Source organism: Diorhabda sublineata, chromosome 4 (assembly GCF_026230105.1).
Source record: "Diorhabda sublineata isolate icDioSubl1.1 chromosome 4, icDioSubl1.1, whole genome shotgun sequence".
Lineage (NCBI taxonomy): Eukaryota > Metazoa > Arthropoda > Insecta > Coleoptera > Chrysomelidae > Diorhabda > Diorhabda sublineata.
This window is the reverse complement of record NC_079477.1, coordinates 4,049,355-4,074,064: the sequence shown is the minus strand read 5'-3', so window position 1 is coordinate 4,074,064 and position 24,710 is coordinate 4,049,355. Positions and strand designations below refer to the sequence as shown.

Here is a 24,710-nt window from a genome sequence, read left to right as displayed (position 1 = left end):
ATTTGATAATGTATCAAATAATGAGATATTTCTCATGGTTATAATCTGACTTGATTGAGATTTGTACTTCGACGTACCTCGTGACAAGGATCGTCGTAAACGTTAGTCATGACGGTATGAGTGACGCTGTCGCCGCGGCCACATCGATCGTAGCAAGGTTACTAGAATAATAGAAGGTTTGTGACAATAACAAGATGCGCAGTAGACACGTGACGTCACCGGTTCTTCACAGCTCAATAAATTCGTTAGTTAGAAATATATTCGTTTGTATAGCCAGATCAGCAAGAGATAACACACATCCTCATAACTCGAGCATAATGTTAGAAAGATTCTATTTGACATAAAAATATAAACAAAACATAATGACGTAGCTGGTGTTCTAGCAGCTGATCGTTTTTTTACAAAAACATGCGCATGTCACGAACCTTATATTATTTTAGTAACCTGGGATCGTAGTCACTATGTGGAACGCACATAAGAGTATTTCAGACGCCGTTAACGCTTAGTGGAACGCACCGTACAGTCTTGGAAATTCACTCGCTGTAATTTAATATAATTGCTCTTTTGTATATAGCATAATTCTTCAGAAAATTCGCGCCATTGTACAAATAATTGAATAAAAACTTATACATTCTTGTATTCCATAATTAACATGAAAAAAATCCGTTTTTCTATTTACTTTTGTGGAAAACGAGACTGTTTCATTTAAAATACGAGATTATTTTGTAATTTATTTCAAGAATTATCAAATATTTGTATTTGATAAACATTTATATGATTAAAATAATTAAACAATAAAAATAGTAATTAAAACACTAAATTATTTTATTCCAAAACATGTAACATTCACCAAAAAATTTAAATATATTCAAAAAAAGCAAATAATGATGAATAATTATGTATTCAACTCAATTTATTACAAATTTGTGAATAGAGCTTAACAGAACAAGAAGTTGGAAAGCTTCATTTCAATTCTTGTATCATTAATTCATCAATTATTATTTCCTTTATAAAAATAGAAACGCTTAAGGGTTTTTACTCAAAATAAATGATCAATTTTAGTTAGTACAGTGAGTATCTTCCACTATATATTTAAAAAAATTCCTCGTCCATTGGGATCGAAAAAATATTAACAAATTCAGATGATAGTCCAGGAATCAAGAGTGAGCGGCTATGGAAACTGGGGAAAACTCTCAAAAAACCCTGGAAAATTGGAATAGTGTCAATGACGTGGTAGGGGTTAAAAATTTCAGTACAACGAATATGAACAGGTTTGAAGAATGTGAAAATCTGCATAAAAAAGATCTCCACATATTTTTTCGAAAAATGCTTCCCTTACGAGATAATGAACTATAATTGGTGATATCAGATCTATGCATTAACAACTCAAAATACTTTAATACTTGCCGTTACGCTGGACAATAATCTCTAAACTCCCTTTTTTTTTGTCTGAGTAAACGGTCCCAAAGTAAACGAGATTTTGAATGAAATTCCTTCAGTAATGGATATATAGATACTGCTGGCAAGTGCCGTCAAAAACCTATTTCTAATCCAAAGCTGAAATGATTTTGTTTAATAAACAATTTAACTTTACTAATTTTTTATATCCTTTTACTGGATTTGTTACAAGGTTGCCAAAATTGAAAAAATAAGTTATAACATTCATTCCCACCTTGTCATTGGCCAAATTCAATCACATTTTTCTGAACACGTTGTTTTTTGGAAATTCTTCTGATAATACTACTAAGTATCTTAGTGACTACAGCTTCATTTTTTTGAATAATGTGAATAATGAATAAAGATTATGTACTTCGGGTGATTACTTACCATCATTCAATAAATTAATAAACTAACATATCTTCAGTCGTTCTGGTTCGTACTACTAATTTTTTTCTTTCCTTTCCACTTTTCCATTTCAAAAATTTCAATTCATTTCATCCTTTTTTCCACTTTTAAGAAATGTATCTCAATTGATGTGGAACTATAGCTGATGGAAGATTATGTTGAAATTTTTTGAAATACTCTTAAGTTATAGATAAATTATCAATTGTGTACAACCGGCAAATCTACTTTATAACAATTATTAAAAGAATCTGATTTCAGTCTAGTCAAATCACGAATCCACACAGTTACCACCCAATTAACTTGAGCATGCGCTTCACAACCCGCATAACAGGGATCCAATAATGAAAAACAACACACCAGGGCCACATCTCTCCAAAATGCACTATTTTTCGTATACATACCTTTTTTGTGTGGATGTTCACGCTTGTTTCTATACATTGTATCGAAATGTTCAATCTCTTCCACGTTATTGACAATATACCTATTTTTATTGGTTTTCCCCATTTTCTATGGACCCACGTGCGAAGAAATAGTATTCTTCAAAAACTACTTGTATGCCAAAAATCGTTACTATTGGTTGTAATGTCAGGTTTCAGTAAAATTTTGGCTATAGCGCCTGGACTATAAAACTTATTCTCACAAAATCGTACGAATGTCTCTTATCTATTGCTACAGTATTAAATTATATTAACAGTATGAAAAATGGCTGTCTTAATCTGTTATTCTGGTAATTCTTATTAATAATTCGGACTATCACCTTTGATTCATCAACATAACAGACACGATAATAATTGTAACAGCAAAAGAAATGAATTTACTGAATGTTCACTATTATGTCAGGTGCTTACAACCAACCACGACCACCACTTTTCCTATTTACAAACAAGAATGGATACATGTTAACAACGTCACATTTGCAATTAAATCCTGGCAGAACAGGCACAGTGGACTCGGTCCTTGAGAAACATGAGGCAATTGTTTATTTTTCCTCCCAGATCAAGGTTAAATAGGTTTCATATGAAATTTTTATATTTTTCAACAGTAAGAGTAATACCTCATCAAATAACCAAAAAAAATGTTTTTTGAAATATAACAAATAATAAGTACACATAAATTATTAATATCAAATATGCTTTTCACATGAAAATGATCAATAATTAAATAGACACTCATGTTTAATATTATTCTTATATTTATAATGAATGCAATTGTTTTTCAAAGCAAAATATTTCAGAATTGCTGATTTTATGAATATTTGAGTTTATAAAAACATTTCATACTTTTGAATTATCTAATGTGTTAGCTAAATGTTAAGTAATTTGTATGAGGTAGTTAGATATTTCCAACTCTTCCAAAATTAACCTTAATGCATCATTATGTATACTAGAATGATATAGTTTCTTCTTGTTTTATAAATCAAGACGATTTATAAAGAAAAACATACAAATAAAATTATTATTTATATTGATCATTTTCTTTGTTGGAGACTTGTTATTGATAAATTATAAATTACAAAATTTTATTAACAAAACAATTTTTGGTGGGTGTTAGCAAATATTTTTGGAAAAAAATGTAAAATTTTTGAACAAGTATTGCCTATTGTAACCTAGTTCTTTTTTGCATAACTATTGAATTTTAAAATATACATCAGATTAACAATAAAAAGTATCATACATACACATAAAGTTTTTTATCTAAAAAATGACTACTTATTTATGTCTAATGATTGTAATTTATATCCAACTCAACTTGTGTATAAAAATATATTAAATTTATCGTATAATAAATAGTTTTATTCAACATAAAATAATAAATTAATCTTTAGTTCACATTATTTAAGCCAATAAATATGTTACCATCTTCAATTGTGATGGATTCCACTCCACTCCCTTACAACAAAACCTACTATAAAGTAGAATTGTGCATATTTACATGGGAATAAAAAGGAACAATCAAATTTCACACACTATTGATACATTAATTGTTTTCATAACTGCAACATTTAATGATAAAATTTTATTTAAACATACATTAGTCAAAATGTGGGATTACAACTTAATATCCCTAAAAAATAGTATTTCGCGTCACATACCCATATTTATTGATTCTATGCACATACCCCTTACTAAGTTACCCCGTTTATATTAATTACATTATCCAAAGAATTGACTGAAAATTTTATTTCAATGATAAATAATTTACTGTCTTTAGAGATGCAGTTACAGCGTAAAATACTGAAGTAGGAAGGCTTACATTTATAATCAAAGTATCAGTTTTACGATGCGCTGTTAAATAGTTATTTTCTAATGAATTTTCAAAATGTATACACGATAATTTCCAATCAAATTTTCATAGAAATTGGAGCACAAGGGGACTAATTTTATTATTTAAATATTTCTATAACACCCTTCGTTATATTGCGTTGTGAAATGATGTGGGCAAAATATATATCAATATATTTAGTTCATACAAAAATAATTATTCTTATTTTTGTTTAATCTAATTGATGATTCCGGATTTACTCTGTATTAGTGTTACGTGTTGCCTATATAATAGGTTAACAATATTACACGTATCAAATATAAAAACTGTCGTTTAAAAAAGAAGAAGTGACATTCCATTTCTCATATTTATATTCCTAAATCTAACTTCATATATAACAGATTTTTAAAGTGTTTTTATTTTGTGCAAGATTTTTATTTCATAGTAATAACCTTTAAAATATAAATAACTAGCGCTGATTGTCAAGTTAAATATAGTGAATGTGATTCCTCATTTTAATAAAATCATTGCGTAGAATCGTTATGGCTGTTAAAATTAAGTGTCAAATATTTTAAACCTATCTTGTGCTGTGTGGTTTATTTTCCTAGTAATATTATGGGTCAAACTGCAAGCGGCATACCAAGTAAGTTAGTTTATTATTTATTCATGTTATTGCATGACAACGCTTTATTAAAATCTTTCAATTTGAGGTTAGGAATGTTTCTCTTGAATTAGTATTTACATTTTAATTCTCCATTTCCTATAGCTTTGTAACCTGATATAAATGCAAATGTTATAAAGAAGTAATCGAATAATGTGAAAATAATGGACATATATGCATTGTCATGGAATCTTCTATTGTTATCCGACTACATATATAAAATGACACCTACAATTTAAACTTACACTGATATATAAGAATTCTATCCAAACTTTTATAATTAATTAAATGAATTTTACGTAAAATGTAAATATTATTACAAGATTCTCTATTATAAAATAGATATTAAAGTTTTATGAATATTCCTCAGACATATTTTTTGCAATAAATTTGACGTTAATATTCAAATAATAAGGTTTACTCCCAATGCGTTGGCGGTTTCAGCTGCTTTAGATGAAACTATGTGGGGGAGTAAAAATGAGAATAATTTTTTAATTGCCTCTCCAAGTAAAAGAATGTATGAAAGAAATTATTAGGGGATCGAAAAGAGTTGATGTAATTTCCGGCGTAATCATCAATTCCACTTTATCTTCATCAACCATCATCGCAGTCAACATGGGGAATAAACGCAGTAGTCTTTTGTCTTTTCGATTGCCTTTTGTTATCAAAAATTCGAAGTTTCCTGCCGTGGGCGACTCGAGTCCACGTACTGTGTTCTCGCTTGTTTTTAATTGTTCTTTCAACTAACAATATCCCATTATTTTTGTCGTATGATTTATTATCTTATTTTTTACAAAGATAATTTTATTGTTGATGGCGTTTGTATATTTCTCGTAATTTGTTTGCGAAAACTTTCATCATATTGAAATGCAATTTAAAATGGCGAAAATAAATTGTACTAACTTTCTTGGCGGTACACTAAACCAATCAATTCTTTCTCCTATTTTCTTGATATCAGTTTTAAAAATAAGCAATAACGCTAATAATATTTCCATAAACAAAGAACAAGCGTGTTGTAAACAAAACAATACCACCAATACAGACTTATCTGACGTATTCTGTGCTCATAACCTCACAAAATTAAGGAACTAAACTAAGAACTTAGATTTGACGAATTTTAATTTAAATTTACCGTTTATTTTCTACATGAATTACAAGTACCGTAAACCAAGCTTCAGTTGTTGTTAATATGAAATAAATGTACGTAAAAACTGTTGTAAAAGCTCATTAATTATCCGGAAAATGGCGGTGGCAGTGTAGTATACGAGGATTGCTACTTAAGTTTTGAAATATGGCAACACTGATATGAATATGTCAAATCAGACATTGCCATTATAAAGTTTGACATTTTTAATGGTGAACGTACTAAGAACGTGTTGTCATACGAGTGCTATTTGAGTCGTTTTCAGATACTGGAACATTCATCTTGGTCGTCAAAAAATGGAAATAAATCACGAATATTTTCGTGAGAGTATTTTCTATGACTTTACGTAGATTAAAATAATAACAGTGTGCCGATAAACTAGCTTCGACTTTTGGTGATGAGACACCATCTAGAGCAATCGTGGACGCACTTCACTACAGGATTTATTTATTGGAGATCGTTCAGAATCGGCTGTTGGGCCAGAAAAAAAATCGATCATGTGCATAAGCTGATATCACAAGATCGTCATGTGACATACCGTTAGATTGAAGCATACCTGGACATTAGTCCACTCGCTTACATTCAATATTCATGTGCTCACGTTGGGTTGGTGCTTCGAACGACGTCTATCATCGTAACAGGCGACGAATCATGGATCTATATATATGTACCCGAAACTAAACAACAATCGACTGTATGGGTCTTTCAAGACGAGCTAACTGCAACAAAAGCTGTTCTATTAGTTCCAGAACGGTAAATTCTGAATGGTACACCAGCATTTGTTTGCCAGAAGTGTTCGAAAAAATCAGAAAAACCAATCGAAGAGGAATCGAACATCGAATTGATGGGTCACCCGCCTTGTTTGATATCCAATTATTTCTTCTTATTCCCTTAAATCAAGAATAAATTGCGAGGTCATCGTTTTTCTACACCTGAAAAGCGGTTGATACGTTCAAATCACAAATCGGAGGTACCTCAATGGAAAAGGGAAAAATGCTTTAACAATTGATTCAAATACATGCAAAAGTGTTCCATTCCGGTTTTGTGAAAAAAGAACTAAATTCTTTATGTTCCCATCATAAAGAACAATTGAAAAAAATATGAAATAGATGAAACTGCAGAAAATCGTAGAATGACGGTGGTTAGATCACCATAAAATCATTCTGAACTAAATCCGATTGGACTGTTATTAGTAAAGACAAAGGGAGAAATTTACCTCCAAGGGTCAAAATGGCTGAGCTACTAAGAAAAGACAGTAAATTATACGATTAAAGAAAAAGAAAAAGCTGGACAATATTTTTTAATAAAATGATGTGCATAAATCACTGGTATTGCAATCCATAAGGCATAATCGATTTGAAGATATATGCAGCAGATTTTTCATGCATCTGACAACAGCGCACTACCTCAAGAGAACAAAATGGCTGAGCCACAAAGAAAAGACAGTAATTTATACGATTAAAGAAAAAGAGAAAGCTGGACAATATTTTTTGATGAAATGATTTGCATAAATCACTGGTATTACAATGGATGAGCTATAATCGATTCGAAGATATATGCAGCAGATTTTTCATGCATCTGACAACAGCGCACTACCTCCAAGGGTCAAAATGGCTGAGCTACTAAGAAAAGACAGTAAATTATACGATTAAAGAAGAAAATGTGGAAGCTGGACATATTTTTTGATGCAATGATCGAACCACTCGTTGTGAATATTGGTTGCGGCAGTTTATCTTCTAGTTGCAGTTTTGATTCGGATTTGTAGCAGTAGTTTTTACATTAAAATGATTATTTATGAACGTAACGTTGTTTAGAAATCAAAGTTTAAACCCTTATACCTATATAACCATTATGACCCAGTGTTCTTAACGTATATTGTGGAAAAATAAAACATTATAGAAAAAATTGCACTTTTTTACTTCAAGCCGTTTACACCCGGTGTAGTCATTATACTTATATAAATGTTATTTCATACGAAAATACCCGAGGTAAAACTTGAAAAATATTTTAACTAAATAAGTGCAGGGCCGGATTAAGCTAGGGGCTTGGGGGGACTATAGCCCCAGGTCCAAAAAAAAACATTTTTTGTATACATTTTTATAGTTATAATATATACTTTTGATATAATATATGTAATAATTATTTGTACAAGAAATATGTGATATAATTAATTTATTGGAAATGCCTATCACTTTTATTAGTCTTGTTTTTCCGAGCTTCCGAATTCCTTAAGAGAGCCCCGTCATTACTTTAGCCCCGGGCCTTATAAAATCTTAATCCGGCCCTGACCAAGTGGTACGCCTATGGATTACGAATGCTTTATTATTTTCATACTCTCTTATTCATCCAAATGGACTATTAATTACCGGTAATAACCAGTTCGTTTTACAAATAATTTATTGCTAAATAAAATACGATTGTATTTGTACCTATAAAAATTAGAATCACGCGTCTTCAATTGAACTAAATCACTAAGATTCTTCCAGTTCGTGTCTCGTGATTCGCCATGAACTAGTATTAAAAAAAAACAAGTGACAAATTGGTATAAAACGTGAGGTTGATTAAAACTTCCTTACAGCCGTTCTTTCAATTCTATTGTAAAATTGGAGGGGTCATAGGTTAGATGTTAGACCTTTTTTAAGAGCAATTATCTTTAAATTGAATAATTCGCTTTAGTTGACTGACTCTACAAGATCACGAATTGAAAATGAAGGCGGATTTGTTGGATTCACAGAATAGTTTAAGAAACGACATATCTGTCTGTCGAAAATCACATCTGATTATTCTATTAAATTATATTTCTTGACAATTTTTTACCAACATTTTTATTTTTACATCTAAATTTTGATTGGCTGTTCATCAAACCATTAATGCCAAAGAGGTCGTTAATGGCCCCCCCAGATTAAAAAATAATCTATTATGCAATGTCATCGTCATCGTATTCCTTCTCTCACTTCTTGGAATGGTACCGAGGTACCACTATTTTCCCTATCTAGACATATCCATCATATAGGGTTTTTTGACATATTCATGAGTCCCATTATTTATTGAAGAAGTCGTGAAATATACATTTAAATACCCTACTTAAAAAAATTTAGGATTTGTAGTCTGAAGCAAAGATTACCACCCAGCAGACTGTTTTGGTAAGAAGCTGAATATCTGCATAATTCATTAGTACAGCAATCGATGATGCATAATGGATTTGAAGAGATATGCAGCAGATTTTTTCATGCATCTGACAACAGCGCACTACCTCAATGGGAACAAATGACTGCGATCAATAATTGATGCATTGAATGAAACCTTTTTACAGTACGCATCCGGACATCAAAACATACGATTTTGGCTATAAAGCTTGGGTTGAGAGTACCAAACCAGGCTATCGTTTATAAAATATGTAGATTTTAGATCGTTGTACATGCCAAGGGAACCGTTCGCCATAAAGAAATATTCTGAAAAAAATCATCATAAATTGTAATTATTTATTGAAAATACTTATTAAACAGAATCAAACTTCTTAAAGAATTAATGATTAAATAAGTAAACATTCGCAGAGATATATGGTTCGTGCACGATTTCCTAAATGATGTAAAAAAATCGTCTTAATAACATTTTTCCTAATAGGTGGATTGGTCGGGGAGGTTCATTTGCATTGCCACCACGTTCCCCTGAATTAGATAAAATGGATTCATTTTTTTGGGAATATCTTAAAAGCTTGTAAGCTAACCAACTAAATTTTTCTACATTTCAATTTTTTCCCCATGCAAGTAACACGATATTCGACAGTATGCAGTTCAATTAGAAATGTTTAATTGTATTTTAATACCTCCTGTAATTACAATTTATGATAATTTTCTTCAGATTGTCTCTTTATGGCGAACGGTTTCCTTGGCAAGTACAACGATCTAAAAATCTACATATCTCCCAAACCATAAATTTTATCTAATTAAACAAAGAGTAGATTATTGTTAGAGAATTGATTGAATAATTATTTTCAGGTCATGTATTCACTCCCGAATTTTTTGCATTAAGTATCGTAACACCCTGTATTTTAAAAATTAATGAAAATGGATGTCGTCTAACCGAATGCAATAAAAATGTATATCACATACATAAACAAAATATTGCGTTACCATAGCAACGAACAATAACTTATTAGAAGTGTAAGTGTAAAGTTTGACGTCAAAACAGTGAAATAGAGTTACGCAATAAATTGAAAGAAAAAAGATGTCCAACGAAATTGTGAAAATCGAAAAATTCGAGTATCGATCAAGTACCTCTATTTAAAAGGGTTAAGAAGTAAGCAGATTTACGAAGATATGCTTAATACCCTCGGTGATCAATGTCCTTCTTATGCGATCGTGAAAACTTGGACTGCAAGTTTGAAAAGAGGTAAATTTTCCATTGAAGATGATGACAGATCGGAAAGGCCAGTTTCTGTGTCAATCCCCGAAAATATCGATGCAATTCATGATATGATTCTATCAGACCGTCGAATTGGACGAACGCGTTCATCATATAGTTCACGACAATTTGTACATGAGAAAAATTGCTGCAAAATGGATCTCCAAATGTTTGAATGTTGACCAAAAGCGTGCAGGAGTAGAAGCATCGCGTTCGATTTGTGCTCGATTTGGAAACGATGTAGACTTCTTAAATCGAATTGTTACTATGGATGAGACTTGGGTACATTTCTACGATCCAGAAACAAAGCAACAATCGATGGAATGGCGACACTCTGGTTCTCCAAGATCTAAGAAGTTTCATGCTCAAAAATATGTTGGGAAAGTTCTTGCTTCAGTTTTTTGGAGTTGCCGTGGAGTAATCATGATTGATTTTTTTAATAAGGTTAGAACAATAACTGGAGATTACTATTCGACATTACTGACCACCCTACGGCAAAAAAGACGCGGAAAGGTATCCAAAGGTGTTTTGTTTTTGCAGAACAACGCCCCTGCACACAAATCTCATGTTGCCATGCAAAAAATTCGTGTATTTACGGTTTAAATTACTAGAACACCCCCCTTAAAGAAGTTGAAAAGGCCGTAAATTTTCTTCCAATGAGGAGGTAATAAAAGCTGTGAAGGTCTGGTTTGCGGAGCCAGAAAAAACATTTTTTTTAAAGGTTTAGAGACGTTGCAGGTTCACTGTAATAAATGTATCCATTTAAGAGGTGAATATGTTGAATAATAAAATATTTTGACATTAAAATTTTGTTTGGTTCTATAGTAGGCTAAGAATATTTCAATATATCTGAGGGCAGATCAACTGTACAGAATAGCTATGGGTGAGAAAAAGTGAAAATATTGCAGTGGATGATTGATTTATGCGTTGCCAATGCTAGTCAAGTAGCCACTATTACGAATCTCCAATTTAGGCGAGAGATTTGACAGTATCTCCTAAAGAAATATGAAAGGGAATAAAAAATTGCTGAGCTTAAAAGAGCTTCTGTGTACTGTTTCACTTGATAGTCTGCCAACAGACAAAAAGAAGATGCTTCGTATGTAATAAAAAAAGGTTGCGAGTGATGTCGAGCTCCATTAACTTCTTCTTCTTCCGTTTATTAGACATAGACGTCTGTTTTATCTTCGACATCCTTGCCTCCTATCCCGCTTCAAAGTTGTCGCTCCAACTTTTTCTGGGTCGGCTGGTACTCCTTCGGTCCTTCGTTATCTTGACCATTCTGTTGTTATCCTTACGACTTATGTGTCCATTCCATTCTTTCTTTCTCGATTGAACCTATTCGTTGACGTCATCTATTTTGCCGTCATCTTCTGATGTTCTCACTTCTTTCCCTGTCCAGTAGGGTTTTTCCGGTTATCCTGCGTAGCAATTTCCTCTGTGCCGTTTGATTTTCGCCGTTTCTGGTCGTGTCTCTGAGGTATAGGTCATTATGGGTCTAACCGTGGCGTTGTATATTCTCGATTTAACTTCTATTCCGATATTTTTATTTCGCCATATGGTTTCGTTAAAACATGCTGCTATTCTTAAGGCTTCAGTTTGAATTTCATTACTTGGTGAATTATCTGGTCGTCTACGACTAGCTTACTTTTTGACGGAGTTTTGGATGTGGTCATACACTTTGTTTTGGACGCAGATATTATTAGTTCCATTCGATAAATTTTTTAATGAATTTTATAAATTCATTCACATTAAAATTTTTTATTCCAAATTTCTTCAGATCAGTTATTCTCAATGTGTTCCAGGCGCACCTCTAGGGGTCTACGGAAGTGTACTTGAATTTCCATAGTTAGATCTGATTTTTCGACGAGTTGGTGTCATATCAAAGATACGGCCCGAGGGCCGCTTCCGGCCCCTGGACCATATCAACAAGGCCTGCGATCGCAATGTGTCACAGAAAGAAGAATCACGTTTTTTAGAGTTTTTAGATTTCATTCGATTCCTCTATGGATGTCTTAAATACTGTATACTGTACGAACAAACATCGTACAAGACTTACGAATGAGCTTGTCAAAAACAAGATAAGTCAGGTATCTGGATCCTCGAGCTCAACATAATTACCTACAATATTTTAACTTTGATATGATTTTTACAAACGGAAAATTATATACTTATATGAATTTATAAATAAAATGTTATAATAATTCAGTTCATTTTTTTATTTTGAATCTGGTTAATCTACGAATTCAAAATTTAATAAATAGCAGAGTTTGACACCTCTGTTGTAAATGAAAGTGGTCCACGAGGAAAAAAAGTATGGGAACTTCTGTTTTCGATAAATAAACATAATATTATGTTTTTTGTTTCATTTTAATAAGTGCCAAAGACCCTTGCTCAAAATTATAAACTACAATTCAAAGATTTTATTAGGTCATATTTAATAATTTTCGAACACAAACATCCACTCTAAACACTTTCATAGTTATGAGCATTAATGTGTTAATAGCGATTATAACAGTGACGATATGTTGATATAGTTTTTGAACATCATTAACGAAATCAAGTAATTTTTGGAAAACATTGACAACAAACACATCTGCTTCTGAAGATTTTTGGGCTATTATGTTTCACCTATGCATTGCTTAATAATAATGAGTTCGCCAGAAGTTCCTGGTTATTCTTAAAAATTTATTTATGCATTAGGAAACCATATATGGGGGGATCATAAAGGTACAATGCCAGCTGCCAGTCCGACCGACGTTCGGACACGCGTCTGGTCCCGTTATACCAACAAACAAAAATACCTTCATCCACCTTCTCTTCATCGGCGAATATCGAAATTTGCTCACCCCATTCCGTACATACATATATATAGTCGTCTGGCTCGCATTATTATGCACATTTTGGGTTCGAGAGATTAAAAAGTACAGTACCGGTTTGAAGAATTTGTTCCAGTACACTATTTTTGTATTATAATTCAATTTATGGGTAATTCTCATGAAATCTCGAAATTACCTATTAATAAATTAATGAAAAATACTTAAATTTATCTACTGTTTATCTTACTAGGAGTGGAAAATATTTTGATTCCCAGAATAAATGAGTTTGGACGATTTAAATGTGAGGAAATATTGAAATGATGATTATATTCATTTTTCATGAAATCTTAGGATTTATTTTTCAAATATATTTAAAACTAGACTAGGTTATATTAACTTACAAATTATGAAATAAAGCAAAATAGTAATTCAATAGTTTGTACGAAAACCGAGTCGATCTAGTTCGAAAATCATTACATCATAACTCATCATCCCCTTACTTTTATTCAAAATGAGGGAATGACAAAACAAATCATAACCTAAAAAACTTCGCAACATAACCATTCGTTGCCAGCTTTTTACCTCTAAAAACATACGTAGCTATGCCATCAAAATTGAACGTGATGGAATGATTTAATAAAATGTAATCTTTAAAAAATTACAATGAAATATTCTTCCAACAATTACTCTGACAAACTCGTCAGTCAATTCGTCATTCCGAACAAGTAACAGTACTGCCAACTGTCAAAAACTATTACCAAAATATACTTACTTTATCGGCTGTTGGTAATGCTGTGAGGTAATGATTATTTTTCATTGGACAGGTATTGACTAATATCATAATACAAGTATTTAATTTTGGGAGTTTGTTGGAATTACAATAGACAAGTCATAGTTCCAAACAGCTTTTTTAAAAACTTCTTAATAAAAACTTTATGTTCTAATCTGGATATTGGGACATAATGAGGGAATTATTTTCAGAGTACTATGTATTTTTTATTCCTCACAAATGCTTGTACAATCTCAAAGTTATTTTCAAGATGAAGCTCTTTCGAAAAAAAGAAACATCCTATTTAACTCAAGTTTAGTTGGTATAGAAATAAACAATAAACACCCGAGTCGCAAAATAAAATAATTCGGTACTTATTATGTAAAACAAATTTTTGTAAACTCTTCTAAATTAACAATAAAGGCATCTATTATTATCTAGATCTTTATTAAATTTCAAAATAATACAAATTTTTACTCTTTCATACTTATAGTTTGTTGGTGAAAGCGACAAGTTAAAATTTGTAAGTACCAGCTGATTTCTCTATTATTCCCTAACTTTGAATTATTTCTTAGGTGTTTATGATTGTAGTCCAGTCCCAGTTAGCCCTAAGGCACGCAAAAACGAGATGCAATTTATACTTTTTGGATCAAGACATCGTTTTTTGTTCGTAGTTCAGACTTGTCTTATAATGAGTAAAACCTAAGAAGTATCAATTGAATGAGCCATGAGCTTTGGCGATAGAAAACGTTCAGGGCGGCCTCGAAAAATCACAACCACTGAAGATAAACGTAAACAGTAAATGTGATCGACGATTAACAGGACCAGAGATAGCAATTCACATCAATGATTCTAGGGATCTTCCCTTGAGTACTTCTGGAACGGAGTTTGAGAGAAACTGGCTTTTTTGGAAAGGTGGTAATGAAGAAATCTCTTTTATGACGTCAAAATAAAATTAAGAGGTATTAGTGGGCTAAACATAAAATACTGGACGAATGAAGAGTGGGAGTTTTTTGGTCCAAAAAGAAGAGTGTCTGTGCGCAGATCAAAGAAAGAACGGATTTTGATATAAGTATAATTTCGACTGTGAAATAGAGCGGAGGCTCGGTGATAATTTGGGGATGTAATCAACAGAAAATTTATCCACTTTTAAATTCAGCAAACCAATAAAAAATGGTTCTTTTCGATGGAGCAAAGTCCGAATAACACTTTTGTAGACATTGCTGAGCTTGTACAGTATTTTTCTTATCAATAAGCAATCGTAAATTAACACACAATTGTTTTATATCCATTGTTTTGAAAATAACAAAAGTAGCTTCCCTTAAATGGCTGTCACTTTTGAATGTTGGGACATCATAAACGTCATATGGATTTGACAATGACGGCGCCATCTGTGTGTCAGTCACACGACTTATTGAGTGATGTAATATTTTCGATGGACCACAAATAACCTATGAACAACTAAGGATAAGGATTCAAAAAGTATATGAATTAATTCGAAAAACAGCGACAATCTTTGTTTGACTAGTTAATATGACTCTCAAATTGCATTTATTGTACAGTTATCTAGAAAAATTTCTCAGCACACAGCAGATCAGAGCAAGGAAAATGATTTCATCGACATCAAAACCATGTCGTTAGGATCCTTATATGATGACAGATATTTTCAACATATGCAGGTATCAAAACGAATAAATATTCTCTTAACTCAAATTGCTTCTTCGAACAATCCATTTTCAGTCAATAGATGACATAAAAGGGAATTTACTGCGAATTATAAATTAATATATTCTGAAGAATTATTTTCCTAAATAGACTGACAATTGACATTAGTTTCATAAGAGATCTGTTTCTAGTTGGTAATTCTAGTTACCACGTGAAAAAATTTCTTTAAAGCGTCAATATTCATTTTTTGGTGCGAGGAATCGTACTTCTTTACGGTATTAGTGTGTGGGATTAACGATTCTTAATAGGTACTTTCATATTATGCCTGCTGTGCAACTACTTTCTTTTCTACATAGGTTTTCCCCACCAACCGTTTTTTTCATTCTCTTTTCTGTACAAATTATATTTAATATCGAAATTTCCCATTTCAGTGAGACTTTTATCCCAATTTCTATCAAGAATCATATGTTCTCACATCTCTGATCCATTTGCTACTTGCGCTTCTATTTTCTTTATAATGCTTAGTCGTCCAAAGGCAGAATTGTTTGCTTCCAGACTGAGTGCATAAGCCCGAAGAACCGACAAGCCACAGGTAGCGTTTTTTCGTACGCGTTTGCTTATACGCGTAAATTTGCCATTGTACAGGAATTTTACGTGCACACATTCGTGTGCACACGAACGCTCAGATCAGTACGCAGCTAATCGTGTGGTTATTGTATACCTTGAGCCGGTTCTGATCGTCTGAAGAGATAATTGATGCGCATATTTTGTTCATTTCCCCTTCGGGTATTTCTGTTTCTAATAGGTATTTTTATTGAAAGGTGGCACGTGTGCTTGGGTGATACTATAAGTTACGGTATTTTTATAATATTGGGTCCTTTTGAAAAGATACCATATGCTTTTAAAGCACAAAACAAACTTCAAATCGGTTACACGTGAATGTTATTATCGTAATTATCAGCTGCACGGGAACGGGATATGTTATAGATTTTTTTTAAATCTAATATCAAAAATTATATATAATGAATATTGAATAAAAATAAACATTGTTTCGTTAAGAATAGTTTTGTCGATGTTGAGTGTCTTTCTTCTTCTATGTTAAGTAGTTGTTTGTGTATAGGAAATAGGAAGCGTGCTTCATGTACTAAAAAAATAAATGACCATAACAAGGGCATTGTTAATTGTTTTTATACCATTATTATGGGTAGTGGCTCTTCGGTTAACATATAATGAAAGTACTGCAGGAAAGTAAAGAAAAAATCTACCACAAATTTTATTTCATCCAAAAGATAGCAAGAAATATCAAATTAGTTGCAAATTTATATCAAATAACCGCAAATATTTTGTCACCACAAGAAATACTATATCAAGGGTATCATGTGTTGACTATTTGCTTCAAATTTTGTCAAAATATAGAGCGAGTTTTAGGATTTTAACTAGTGTAAATATACAATATCTGAACGTACTGATAGAATGTTTAATCCATCTAGAATGTAGATAATCTTGCACCCAAATCAACGTTTATTATTTTTGGTAAGATACCAATACCTAGATTGGATGAGATGGGGCCTAAAGGGACGCATATAAACTGATAGCAGAAGAGTTGCCACTAATAACATGTAAATTCGTCGCCGGAATTTTCTTGATTCCATACCTCCATCTTTAGGTACGGAACATTTTATTACCTAGGTTCCTGTAAGTATAGAACAAAGACTAGGTAGAAGGTTATTGGTTTTTCCCAAAATCAGGTATATTGGGGAGGATTAATTGTATGCTATTCGGAAATTAAAAAGGTTTTATTGAGGAAATTTCTTCGGAGAAATGTCTACTTATATTAAGTATATATTTTTTTGTTTTCTGTACTTCTTATATTACTTACGACTTGAGAGTGGTATTTCTTTTAAAATAATATAAATATCTAAAAATTTATTATTAAATTTATAATATAATATATCTATATTATAAATTAGATCTTGTCGTTGAATTGAGATTGCTGGCAGTAGTTTTTTGTGATCTTTTTAAATATTTTACATAATCAATTATACGTAAAAGTACGTCCCTGCTTCCCTACGAATATCTTGTCACGCTTCGGTCTAGTTGTACCAACAAACAAAAGTAAACGCAACGGTGGACGCGTGTTCAAAGATTGTAACCCGATATCCGCTTCCGTTTACTTCCTCCTTCATCTGCAAATATGGTTTAAAAGCAGCCACCCGCTCCGCCCCTCTCCGACACACGACTTTTCAAAAAGTTTTGTTTACTCCTGCCCGAAATTTAAACTCGGCAATTCTTTTAATTTGGAACGCGAGAAACTGTCAAAGGGGAGAAAAAGCTATTCGAGGCAGATGCAGCCGACACTAAAATAAATTTAATAATATATTGTAACTACTTGGAGATACACACACGTTGAGCATATGCGATCAGTCAGCCGGTTTTATTTTCGTCTATACAAAGTTGAAAATAATATTCTTAATACTGATAAAAATTTAACAGTTACTGCTCAAGATTTATACAACGAAATAACCCGTCAGTAAATAACGATTATATGGTTATTCTATTTACAATTGAAGAAGCTGATTTTATAAGGAAATATCTTCCATTCGATTGTTTCTCGACATTAATCTGCGACTTCAAATAACCCCACAGCCTTAGCGTTAAATCGCAAGAACCTGGAGGGTAATTCTGGTCACCAAATCGGGACCAGGAGCAACCTCGTGCAAGATGGTCAATGTTTTACGCACGGTATAACATTTGGCACCGTCCTGCTGACACCACATTTAGTCAAGATCAATAGTTTCCAAATGAGGAACAAGAAACTGTATTTTTTTAGAAATATAACGTTAGCCATTCACTGTTATTGCATTACCTTTTTCGTTTTCGAATAAAAACGGCCAATTATTCCTCTAGGCCACAATGCATACCATATAATAATCCGTTGTGGATGCATAGCTTTCTGATGAACAATACGTGGATTTTCTAAGTCCCAGATGCAACGGTTTTGCCTATTGAGGAAATCATCGAGATGAAAATTGGTGTCATCACTGAAAATGATTTTATTTGCAAAATAAACAGGTTGTTCAAGGATCCAATTGGTAAATTTTCCTCGCTGTTCATGATCTACTGGCAGAAGGTGTTAAGTCGGTTGAATTTGTAGACATGCAGCTGTAAATCTTTAGCGAGAATTAAAGTCTTTGGCCTTTTTGTCACATTTTCATTTTTCTAAAACTTGGAAATATATTAGAGTTAGTACACTTTGGTGTTTAGTTTTGCCACAATCCCACTAGGAAATAAATTATAAGAGGTAAATATAATTTTGGTTTCTATTTAGTTAACTAATGCTAATTCGCCTGTTCCCTTATAATATTTTGAAGATTATGAATAGTTGTATAGGTGGATACAAAACTTCTTATCGATCCCTTCAACAGAAAGCAGCTTCCGTGAACAATGAGAACAAAGATACTTGTGGATATTAAATGATTTTAGCGTTTTTCTTGAAGCTTCTAAGATGAAAGTTTATAAAACATTGATCATCGAAAGGTATAGGGTTCTTTCGCGACGAGCTGAATCGATACGCATATGGGAAAGTACTGGGACTAGTGTTCTGAAAATTTGCTTGCATGGGTTTTCCGAAATGCCCGTTTCAGTTTTCTGAAACTTTCGGTTATACCGGAAGTGGAGCCAAACTTCGTTATTTTAAACGTACTGCTATGGTTTTTGTTAAATTTTTGGAAGCTACGCAAAATTTCATTAAAACTTAATATAAGGTATCGTATGCCTAAAGTCCACCATTTTTTAATTATCTCACATTTTCGAAATTTTTGGACACATGCAGCTCTCCACTAAAAAAATTATATTTCTGAGTATAAGTGAGTTAGATCTAATATTTTTGGGATTTGGACAAATAACACTTACAGCTTTCAAAATATGTGAAAATCTTGACAAAAATTTATATAGGGTGTTCAGAAAAGGGTGCCTAATTTCGCCATCTAAAAACTTAATTTATTCAAATGGCAACCCCCATTTTTCCCTTTACCATTGGATTCTACGCTTTACATTGAGATTGAGGGGACTTCGTTATAAAATTCATATATCTTAAATTTTGTAGAAACTTGAATGAAAAAACTGAAATTTTCATGGTTTTTAATTGTCACCTGCCGATGGCGAACAACGAATAACAAAAGTTAACGTATCAAAAATTAAAATACTTTAGTCAATTAAAAAATATTTAAAAACACTACACTAAGATGAGAAGTACAAAACTTCCAAAAATTTATGGATTCTTCTTAAAAACCCGTACTGAGTGGCGTTTCGAATTACTTGCAGTGAAAAAGTTCGAAATGCCGTTTTCATTGTTTGTTTGTTTGTTGATATGTTTTTTTTATCGCTCCAGATAACCGACAATTAAAAACCAAGTTCCTACAAAAACCTTTAATTTGAGATATATGAATTTACTAACGAAGTCCCCTCAATTTAAAGCGTAGAATCCAGAAGATTTTAGATAGCGAAATTCGGCACCCTTTTCTGAACACCCTATATAAATTTTTATCAAGGTTTTCACAGATTTTGAAAACTGTAAGTGTTATTTGTCCAAATTCCAAAAATATTAGACCTAACTCACTTATACTTAGAAATATAATTTTTTTAATGGAGGGCTGCATGTGTCCAAAAATTTCGAAAAAGTGAAATAATTAAAAAACGGTGGACTTTAGGTATATTATTCCTTATATAAAGTTGTATTGAAATTTTGCGTGGATTCCAAAAATTGCGGTATAACCGGAAGTTTCAGAAAACTGAAACGAGCATTTCGGAAAACTCATGCAAGCAAATTTTCAGAACACTAGTCCCAGTACTTTCCCATACACATATCGATTCAGCTCGTCGTGAAGGACCCTGTACAATAGGCTAATACGGACTTCCATATTCCAGTTTTTAACTTTAAATTGTGTAATTAATTAAAACCTCAACCAAATCGTATACCGAAAGTGGCTTTCTAAACCGATTTAAATTAAAATTGTTCACAAATTTGAATATAGTAACAGTTATTACGTGCAAACTCTTCATATCCTTAGCTATTTCCACCTGTTGTAAATAAACTTACAGGATTATCATCTGCGGGACAAGGTCATCGCAGGTGTCCTTAAATTGAAGAAGAAAGCAAGGTGTTTATTCGATATGAAGATGTCGGCATCCGCAGCTGAAAGATATATTGGAAATGTAGTTATCCGGTAATAGTAAAATATGGTCAATATCATATTTAGTTAATGAAAAATAATTTCCGTGAAATTGAAAGATGATATTACTTAAATGCTAATATCCATTACCAGCAACAGAAGTTTCTTCTTCGTTGTTTTTATTTTAGTAGTAAAACTTTTAGATTGAAAAAGTGACGTTGTATATAAAAATTAAATAGTCGGCGTAGATATTAATTATTATACGAGATGTCGAAAGCTGAAAAAAATGGAAAAAGTGAGGAAAAATAAAGTCAATTTCAGTATTATTATGTACTATGTGAAAAAAACCTGGAACAGGTCGATTTTTATATTTAAATTGACACTTTTCAGTATGATACCCCTCCAGCACCCCTTCTGAATTATAAGCACCCACAGGGGGTCCTGTGGCACCTTGTGGGTGGGAAGGGATTTTAGTCCTCTTTTCAGCGATATAAAGTTTTTTAAATTTGGTGCGATCATATCTGAGAAAATTAATTTTATAGATATAATTTTGAAAATGTCTCTATCACAAAACTTTACGTAGAATAAAGATAATAAATGTCGCATAATATTTAGAATGAATTTTTCAATGTACTTTATAATTAAGTTTGATATTCAAAATGACCACCATTCACTTCTTGACAATAACCGAGTGAGGCGATTTTGGAATTCACGTAAACCATTTTGTATGACCTCTGGGCTTATTTTGTTAATTTCTCACGTTATCCTAACTTTTGTATAAAATATACTTTAGATTTTAAAGTATCCCATAAGTAATCGAAAATTGTCAAATCGGAGTATCTATTCGGCCATTCGATCGTTCCACGTTTTGGGAAAAACCTCGTTTACATAATTTCTAACTGTACGTGCAAAGCAAAATGCGATGGAGCTTCATCTAAATAGATCGATCTATCTTATTTGGATGATTAAAATCAGGAATAAGTTTTTGTAATATAGGCACTAAAAAATTAAGCAATAAATCTAGATAAACCTCACTGTGCCCTCAAAAAAATAAGGACCAATAATTGTATTGTTAATGATACCAACCCAAAGTTCACTTTTTAGGATATTGAGTGTCATCCTCACACATCCAGTGAGGATTTTCTCTTTTCCAATATCTACAGTTTTGTTAATGTTCCGTTTAAATGAATTCACAGAATTCATGCCTTCTATCAGGATCATATCCATTTAATTCCTGATCCAACTGAATATTGTAAGAATGGTGTTTTTCTTTATGCAAAACTTTCAAAATAGATTATTTACTTACATCATTGTCAGAGGCAAGGTCCATCTAATTTTTTCTCATCAGTAAATTCAACATTTCTACCTGGTTTTTCAATATTCTTTACTTGTCAAGTTTCACGAACCTTTTTTCCAATTTTGCTAATTGTAGACTGCGAAACGTGTTAACCAAAAATTTTATACTGACATTTTTAGTAACTTCAAATGCCTAAATAACAGCAGCATATTAGATTCATATAAGTTGTTTATTCGGCCTTTTGACTAACATTTTATGATCCTCAAAGACTCTTTCCTGATGTTTAGCAGAACAGATACGAAAATACCTGATAATCTTCTTGCGAATATATTTTTTGTTTCGCTCGTTATACCATTGTCCAATACAATATTTAAACAATATTACCATCATGTACATTTATATCTGGATTTGAATCAATTTGGAGCCTCCAACATCTAAGATATCTCTCCATGGACACTTCATGTCCATAATTCTTTTCTTACAGAACCAGGATGGAACTTAATATTCTTTGAATTAAACCAATTCTGTAAATCGTTTTAACCATTTGGTTGTGGGCAATTTTTCTACAATGTTCGAATGATAACTTAACGTTATCCATTACCATTGAGATCTATCATTTGTTCGGACCATCGTATTCTTCTCCTCATGGTAGTCACCGGAACCAGTAGATTCAAAAGTCAATAAACCAACTACCAAAACAGTTTGAACCGCCGATTTGTACTATTACCAGTCTGCGCCCCTTTCCTGTTGGTGGATTTTAACCAGTTGATAAATTATTTGGAAGAGCCTGCCTTCGACTTGTAACAGATCCATCTTGCCAAAATTTATTTGGTGTACGATCCTCATTAATCCATGTTTCATGTAAATAAAATATATTTTTTCATAGACTACATGTTCCAAGTATAAATTGAAAAGTATTGGTGACGTCGTGAGTCGTAAATTTGTTTTTTTCCAATTGCCTGTGGGATATTTATTAGTTTATGATGACGGACAATGTCGAATGCCTTCTCAAAATCTATAAAACATAATTATACGTTACAGTTGTCATATCTACACCTCTGCACCAAAACCTGGATAGTAGCATTCTAATAAACAAAAATTATAATTCTAACGAATTCCGTAGTGATTTCTACGTATAATACGAGGGTGAATCAAATATAAACGAGACTTTTGGACCTGCGCGCGCAATAGTGATGGAAGTACGTTCCGCTGTTATTGGCTGTTAGGTTGGTTTGTCAGGAGTGGGGGAAGCACGTGACTCATCATCATAGACTCGCTCAGTGTCCATCGTTACGATGTCTGAGCAGGAGGTACCTCGCTCTATTGCGCAACGTATTATTATAAAGTTTTTAGCTGCAGAAGGTGTAAAACCGGCCGAAATCTTGAGAAGATTGACTGCACAGTTCGGGGAAAAGACGCTGTCGCGAGCTAGAGTGTTTGCTTGGCATAAACAGTTCGTGGAGGGCCGTGAACGTGTTGAAAATGAGAACCATGACCGCAGACCCCGCACCAGCATTACAGCGGGCAACATCGACAGTGTTCGTCAACTTGTTGAAGGTGATAGGCGTCTAACAACTTCGAATATTGCAATTGCGATATGCAAGACTTGCATATCGCCGCAAAAGACGACACCTTCCAATGAGAAAAGTGATTCTCCTCCATGACAATGCTCGCCCCCATACGGCAGCTCTGACAGTACAAAAATTGGAGCAACTGGGTTGGGAGACACCGGAACACCCTCCATGCAGTCCAGACCTGTCTCCCTGCGACTTCCATGTCTTTGGTCCTCTCAAGGAAGCTTTGGGAGGGCAAAAATTCCACAGCGATAATGAGGTTGAAGCATATGTGCGCAATTGGCTACAAACATGACCTGACTCTTTTTACCTGGAAGGAATTAAAAAATTACCTATACGCTGGGAAAAATGTGTTTCTAAATCAGGAGATTATGTAGAAAAATAAACTATGATTGTTTGTGCGTTTAAAATCAAAATAAATATTTTAAAAAATAAGTCTTGTTTATATTTGATTCACCCTCGTAGTTGTATAGGTACCGCCGAATTAAAATAAAAATATACAGTGATTGGTGAAAAATTTAAATAAGTGAAAGTGTGTAAATAGTTTAGTGGAATTGAACCCGTAATCATATTCCATTTTAATTTGACCTTTTACTTTCTCCCAAATTTATTGTATTCAAAATTAGAAACGAAACTTCCTTCCACAAATAGGAAACCAAACATCTGCTAATAGATATTGAAACTAAATTTCGAAAAATGAAACGGCATACAATGAACGGTCGAACTTTCACTTAGAAATCCAATTTTTATTCCACCCCTTTCCTGTCATGGCCACCAGGTGACAAATTTCAAAAATAATAGATTGAAAAGATTTTGAAACAGACAAAATGAAAACATTACCATACCAGTACGAGAAGATACTTTCAGGGGTTGTTATCCAGGTGAGGGTTGTTTTAAATAGAAAATAGGGAGATATTGGCTATTTTTATATTTTGCGAGGGTGAATTTTGTTTTATCTTACCTGACCGCGATAGGGAAGTGTGCAATGCAGATGTGGATCGAATTTGTAATAAATACTGATGCTGTTGCATGCTAAATAATCCACCCTTATTTATTGGAAAACGAAAAGGGTCAATTTGGACTATTATAATGTACATATTCA

At 32.7% G+C, this 24,710-nt stretch overlaps 1 protein-coding gene across 1 annotated transcript in view; it reads left to right on the top strand.

Moving 5' to 3' along the window:
* The first annotated feature begins 4,477 nt into the window (after nucleotides 1–4,477).
* The window catches only part of LOC130442694 (protein neuralized), a 92,268-nt gene continuing 72,035 nt past the window's right edge, over nucleotides 4,478–24,710 (top strand). Inside the window, exon 1 of the mRNA XM_056777021.1 lies at nucleotides 4,478–4,750. Coding sequence (XP_056632999.1) covers nucleotides 4,723–4,750 — 28 coding nt within the window. The 5' untranslated portion in view covers nucleotides 4,478–4,722. The remainder of the gene's footprint in view (nucleotides 4,751–24,710) is intronic.